General features: G+C 30.1%; 1 protein-coding gene across 1 annotated transcript; it reads left to right on the top strand.

The window, feature by feature from the left end:
* The first annotated feature begins 650 nt into the window (after positions 1–650).
* LOC131636238 (protein trichome birefringence-like 38) lies at positions 651–4,987 on the top strand. Its single transcript, XM_058906874.1, has 5 exons — positions 651–1,218; positions 1,560–1,731; positions 3,495–3,670; positions 3,785–3,943; positions 4,492–4,987. The coding sequence occupies exons 1-5, from the start codon at positions 941–943 to the stop codon at positions 4,778–4,780; spliced, it is 1,074 nt and encodes a 357-aa protein (XP_058762857.1). The 5' UTR covers positions 651–940; the 3' UTR covers positions 4,781–4,987.
* Positions 4,988–6,348: the final 1,361 nt, after the last annotated feature.

Genomic DNA, 6,348 nt, shown 5'->3' with positions numbered 1-6,348 from the left:
ATATTACTTGTCTCAAAATAACTATCATATTTAGAAAACAAATTGTTCTAAAATACTTGTCAGTTTAAATTATTAATGCAATTTTATATTTAATCTTTCAGTTATACCTTCTAATAAATATTCTTAATTTATTATTTTCTAATTTAACGTTAATGTTAATTTAAATATACTAATAGTTAATAATTTGGTAAAATTACTATTCTCTTTTTTATTTATTATTGTTTTTTTAATCTATATGAAAAATTCAATTGCCATAAATAATATGGGACAGAGGGATTTGGATCCTCTCCTTCATTTTTCTCTCCTTCCCTCTCCATCCTCTCTATCTCTCTTAATTTCACTCTCACTCATCATTAAAAAATAATATTTAATCAAGAGAGAGAATGAAATTAAGAGAGAGATAGAGAGGATGGAGAGGAAAGGAGAGAAAAATGAAGGAGATGATCCAAAGTGTGGGACAGAGGGGAGTAGTATGGTTTAGAAAAATGTGAAGATTATTATGGTAATGAAAGAGTAATTTTTGAAATAAGTACATATTTTAGAATATCTTACCGAATCAAGATTAATTTAGTAGGAGTAGTATTTATTTATGTTATGATTCATGAAACCATTCTGATACGTAACATCATGACAAACAGATTCTCTTTCACCCGTGAACCTTCACCTCGGAGGATGTAGATAGTTAGACTTAACCCAACAGAATTCAAAAACAACATTTTCAATTCTCTCACATGTATGTAACATCTTGAGTTTCCCCATAAATTAAATCTCTTCAATTTTCAATCTTTGATAGCTCCACAAAAAAAAAAATAGTGTTTGTCCAACACTACCCACCACACCAACAGAACCCACCAAATACTACTTTTCCACCCTATACATATATGACCCACAAGTGCTTCATTCTTTACCTCTTCAACTTCTAGACTCCAAAAAAACCCAAATGGGTTTCAGGGTCATTACTCTCTTTGTTCTATTCTCTCTGTTTTGTTGTGTTTTATTTTGTGAAGGTGAGTTCCATAATGTGAGTGGTATAAGTGGGAAAAAGCAAAGTGGGTGCAATTTGTTTGTAGGAAATTGGGTTGTTGACCCTTCGTATCCTTACTATGACTCTTCAACTTGTCCCTTCATTGATCCTGAATTTAATTGTCAAAAGTATGGAAGACCTGACAAACAATATCTCAAATTCTCTTGGAAGCCTGATTCTTGTTCCTTACCAAGGTAAATTCAAATCTCATACATACATGTTCCGATCAATGTGGTAAACAAATACTTCATTTAAAGATTTTTTAAATAATTTATGTTTTTAGTATAGATATAAATTAGATATATTTATTATTTAATAAATTTTTTTTAAAAAATTTATTTATAACTATGGCAAAACAAATATAAAATTGTAATATGTCATAACTATTAATGTTTCGCACCGATCAAAATAGTCTTATATAATTTGTACAATATAATGAGCCGTCTTTTCTAAAGAAAATGGTAGCTCGTAATGTAAATGAGTGACGCAAACTTGAGATCGACTCAAATAAATGGTATTTTTTTTGTTAGTGTAGGTTTGATGGGGAAGATTTTCTGAACAAGTGGAAGGGAAAGAAGATAATGTTTGTGGGAGACTCACTGAGTTTGAACATGTGGGAATCGCTGTCGTGTATGATTCATGCGTCGGTGAGAAATGCAAAGACAAGCTTTGTGAGGAGAGAGGCACTTTCTTCTGTGACATTTCAGGTTTGTTTTTTTATTTATTAATTTAATGTTTTTGTCTTGTTTCTAATTTGGTGTTTTATTCAGTGGTGTTCAGTGTATCCAACCCTTCCATATTTGTCTTCATCTTCGTTTCATTGTTCGTTTCTTTGTGTTGCCTTTTTATGTGCTCCATGCGTTGGTTTTTCGAATATTAGTTAGTGGATCTAATTATTATAATGTGCCATTTGTTGGATTTAATTTTTAAAATAATTTTTTTATAAAATTTAATTTTTGATTAAATATTTAAACTATTATATATGTCGAAAGAATTTATTTATAAAAAATAAATTTAAAATTTTAATCTGTCTTATACAAAAATGAGACCAAACAAATTTCTTAATTTATTTGTCAAAAATAAATTTTTAATTATTTTTTTTTACAATTTATAATAAGAACAAGACAAGACTGACATAGTAAAATGGTGTAGACTAAAATTTTGGTATATCTTATATAAAAGTGCACATAAAAAGAACATTTATATAAAGGGTCTTGCTAATCGGTGCCCTCAGCGGTGATGGTTAAACATTACAAAAAAAAAAAATTTATAGGAAGTTTAATATTTCAATTTTAAGGCATTAAATATACAAATTACCAAATTTACTATTTTAAAATACTTAACCATTGTCCTGAGGGAACTAGTTAACATTTTCCTAATAAAAGTACAGATAAAACGATGAACCGATCCTATTTGTCTCCTGTCAACCTATAGTATAGATTTTCAAATTGATGCACCGTAAAGTGTAGCTGGAATATACGTAGAAAACGTAGCCCACAAAGCTAAGATGCTAGTGAGTGCTAATTAATGCTACAACGAAATTAATATATGCTAATAATTAAAATAATGGAGAAAAGAACTGCACATTAATTTTCATTGAAGAGAATATTAAATTCTGTTTTATAGTTTTCATTAAAAAAGATATTTATTTATTTAAATTAATAGAATACATGATGAAAACAACACAATTTCAAGGTTGTTAGAACTTGAATTTACTAGAAAACTCAGATTTTGATAAGAAATTGACAGGCTGTGAGGGAGACTCTGCCAACCTGTGATTACAAGTTGAGGAGGATCCCTCTGTTATTATTGATGTTCATTATTTTGGTTACTCAATAATTAATATCAATCACAGAACATGAAATTGTACTTTACATTCTGTGTATATATTTGAAAATTTATTTATGACTTGTCAATATAGTCCGTGGATAACCGTAGCAAGAAATAATATAATGTATTATTTATTATGACAGAACAGAACATTATTGTAGATTTAGATTATTATTTTTGAAGTGAATGTTTTGTTTTATGCATACAAAAAATACATTGTTTCTTCTTTTGAAAATTCTGTTTATGTGTTGAAAATACTTTAATCACTTTTAATTATAGTATTCTATAGTTTGTTAAAGTGGATGAAATGATACATGTTTGAATTATTTCTTGCTTTATACGGCAAGATAAAGTTTTGTATTGAAAATTAAGATAATTGATGTTCTCTTTACCATAAAAAAGTAAAAGATAAATAATAAACTAATCGGATTAATTTATAAAAAATTGTGCAGTGGTATGATTGATGCTGAACTTTATAGTGAGGATTACGGTTTAATCCTCCGCAATTACGATCCGGAGAGAACGGAAACCTCTTAGATTTATGAAACATAATTGTTTTGCATTATGTTGTGTGGTTTTCCTTGTGATGCAATTTATTTGCAATCATTCAAAAATGATGACGGTTGGTGAGTTTGTGTAGGACTATGGAGTAACTATCCAGCTATACCGCACACCTTATTTGGTGGACATAATACGAGAAAACGTTGGTCGAGTGCTTACATTGGACTCCATTGTCGCTGGAGATTCATGGAAAGGCAATGACATGTTAATATTCAACTCATGGCATTGGTGGACCCATAAAGGAAAATCACAAGGGTATGCTTTTTCTACAATCATAATCATTTCTAATTATAGCACAACACAATACACACATACACCTAACGGTATGTTTGGTTTGTTAATTAAGTTCTTGTTGATTATGATGTTCAGGTGGGATTATATAAGAGATGGAAGTAATCTGGTCACAAATATGGACCGTTTAGATGCATACCATAAGGGATTGAACACTTGGGCTAGATGGGTTGATCTTAATGTTGATCCTTCCAAAACTAAAGTCTTCTTTCAAGGCATTTCCCCTACTCACTATATGTAAGTAACTCCTCCTACGCTCGCTATGAAGCACAGAAATCGAAAACACGATTCTGACACATTGATATCATTAATAATTTTAAAAAAATATATAAGAAACTAGATGTTTTTATAAGTGTTGGTATTGATTTCGGATACCAACCTGACACACCAATTTTTTTAAAAGGCGTCGATACTACATATTACCCTCGTTCTATTTAGTAATTTCTTTTTGGAAACTCAATATTTGATTGTATGATCGATTGGTCTAGAGACCAATTCCGCACTCCACTTGCGAGAGAGTCAAATGAAGACAAATCATAGTTTTATATAGACGGATCTATCACAAAAATTCTTAGTATTAATAGATGGACGGTCTTTGAAGACGTACTAGACAGACGAGCTACCGCATAGAATCCAAAATTTACTAAAGTTAAAATATTTTTCATGATTAAATAACAATTAATCTATATGCATCAGCAAAATTTAAACCTATACCTTGGTAGAAATGTAAATTATGTTTAGTGAATGTAATTTCATGATATATATATATTTTTTGGCTTGAACAGGGGAAAGGAGTGGAATCAACCAAAAAGATCTTGTAGTGGACAATTTGGACCATTGGCAGGATCAACATATCCAGCAGGTCTTCCTCCACCATGTAACATATTGAACAATGTGTTAAAGAGTATGAAAACTCAAGTTTATCTACTTGATATTACACTTCTCTCACAATTGAGAAAAGATGCACACCCTTCTTCCTATAGTGGTGATCATGCAGGCAATGATTGCAGCCATTGGTGCTTACCAGGATTGCCTGATACTTGGAACCAGCTCCTATATGCAGCTCTCTCCTAAAGTGTTTTCAGAAAATTCTTCATTACTTGGGAAATATAGTTACTATAAGGAATGAAAATCAAGTGTAAAATTATAGGATTATTGAATAATTAACTAAAATAAGTTCTATCAAGTGATGGAATTTGTTGAATATAAAGAAAAGAACTTTAAGAGGGGATAGATTTTGTTTTGTAACTTTATTGAATCAATGATTATATAAATACTTTATTATTGATTGGTGCATAGACCATGTAAAATATTCCATAATTGAAACAGTTGCAAGGTTGATTCTATTAGTGAAACCATTTTGTTTTCCTTAACAGAAAGAAAAGGGCATTTTTAGTTTTTTTGTGTGTGATAAAAAAAGAAGTAAGTTTAGGTATACTTGAGAAGAGAAGCTAATCATATATGCTACTTGATAAATATTTTGGAAGTATGAGATTCTAACTCTCAATAGATTAAAGGAGGTTTATCAAATCCTAGAAGAAGATGAGATTGCACTTGTTCTAACAAGTGCTTACTTGCACTACAAGAAATTAAATATTGATGGAAGTATGAGGTAAAAGATGAGAGAAGAATAGTGAATTGTACTCAAAATTATTGAACTGTCATACAAAATGTATATACACTATTTATTGACTATCTCTCTAAAGTGACTAACCATCCACAAAGTTAGTTACAACTTCTAATAACCAACTTAACTAACTTCTAAATCACATAGGATTGAATTAAGTAACAACATGCTTCTTGAATTCAATCTTATATTAATCATTGGGTTAATAGTGATTTAGCCTCTGCAATATAGGCGTGTTTTGATTTACCTCATTTAAATTTTTTTTAAATACCCCCTATAATTTGGGGTACCCTCTAAATGTGTAAAAATCAAGGTGGTAAATAAAAAAAAAAACTTTTACAGGGGTAATTTTTCCTTCTGGGGGAAAAAGACTTAGAATTTTAATATTTTAAGAAAGTTTTTAAAAAGTTTTTTTTTAAAGGGGGGTAAATCAAAACACGCCTCTATTGCAGGGGGTAAATGACTATTAACCGTTAATCCTATGTTTTGAAATACACTTATGCATTTTTTTAAATAATTTTTTTTGTCAGTCTTCACATATCAACTTTGTCACCACACTATTCTGCATTCGAGTAACATATGATCTTTGTATCAGAGTTTTTTTGCAGAAGTTGAAAACAAAAGTTTATGATCCATTGCACCTCTAAAGTATCTCACAATCCTTCTAGCTGCATTCATGTGACATCTCGCATGATCATCTATAAAGCTACTCACTAAACATACAACAAAACAAATACCTGGTCTACAGTTACAAAAATGTTTTATTGAACCTACAATCCGTTTGAAAATTGTGGAATCCACCTTCTATTCCTTACCTCCTTTTTCTAACTTGAGATTGACTTTATTAGGTGTTGATACAAGGCTACAATTATTCTTAAACATTTTAAAAAATTTACCATCATAATTTCTTTAATGCAACACCAACCCTCTTATTATTTTGAGAAATTCCATTCCAAAGAAATATAACAACATACCCAAGTCAGTCATCTCAAATTCAGACATCGTGAACTCTTTG

This window comes from Vicia villosa, unplaced genomic scaffold (genome assembly GCF_029867415.1).
Source record: "Vicia villosa cultivar HV-30 ecotype Madison, WI unplaced genomic scaffold, Vvil1.0 ctg.001676F_1_1, whole genome shotgun sequence".
Taxonomy (NCBI): Eukaryota; Viridiplantae; Streptophyta; class Magnoliopsida; order Fabales; family Fabaceae; genus Vicia; species Vicia villosa.
Note: the sequence above shows the minus strand (reverse complement) of the source record. Positions and strands in the feature narration are given on the sequence as shown.

Bases quoted from the DNA above. Each gene is read 5' to 3' on its own strand.
- LOC131636238 (XM_058906874.1), top strand. From the start codon at position 941: ATGGGTTTCAGGGTCATTACTCTCTTTGTTCTATTCTCTCTGTTTTGT. The intron at 1,732-3,494 runs GTTTGTTTTTTT...GAGTTTGTGTAG, and splicing joins TTTCTTCTGTGACATTTCAG to GACTATGGAGTAACTATCCA. The intron at 3,671-3,784 runs GTATGCTTTTTC...TATGATGTTCAG, and splicing joins CATAAAGGAAAATCACAAGG to GTGGGATTATATAAGAGATG.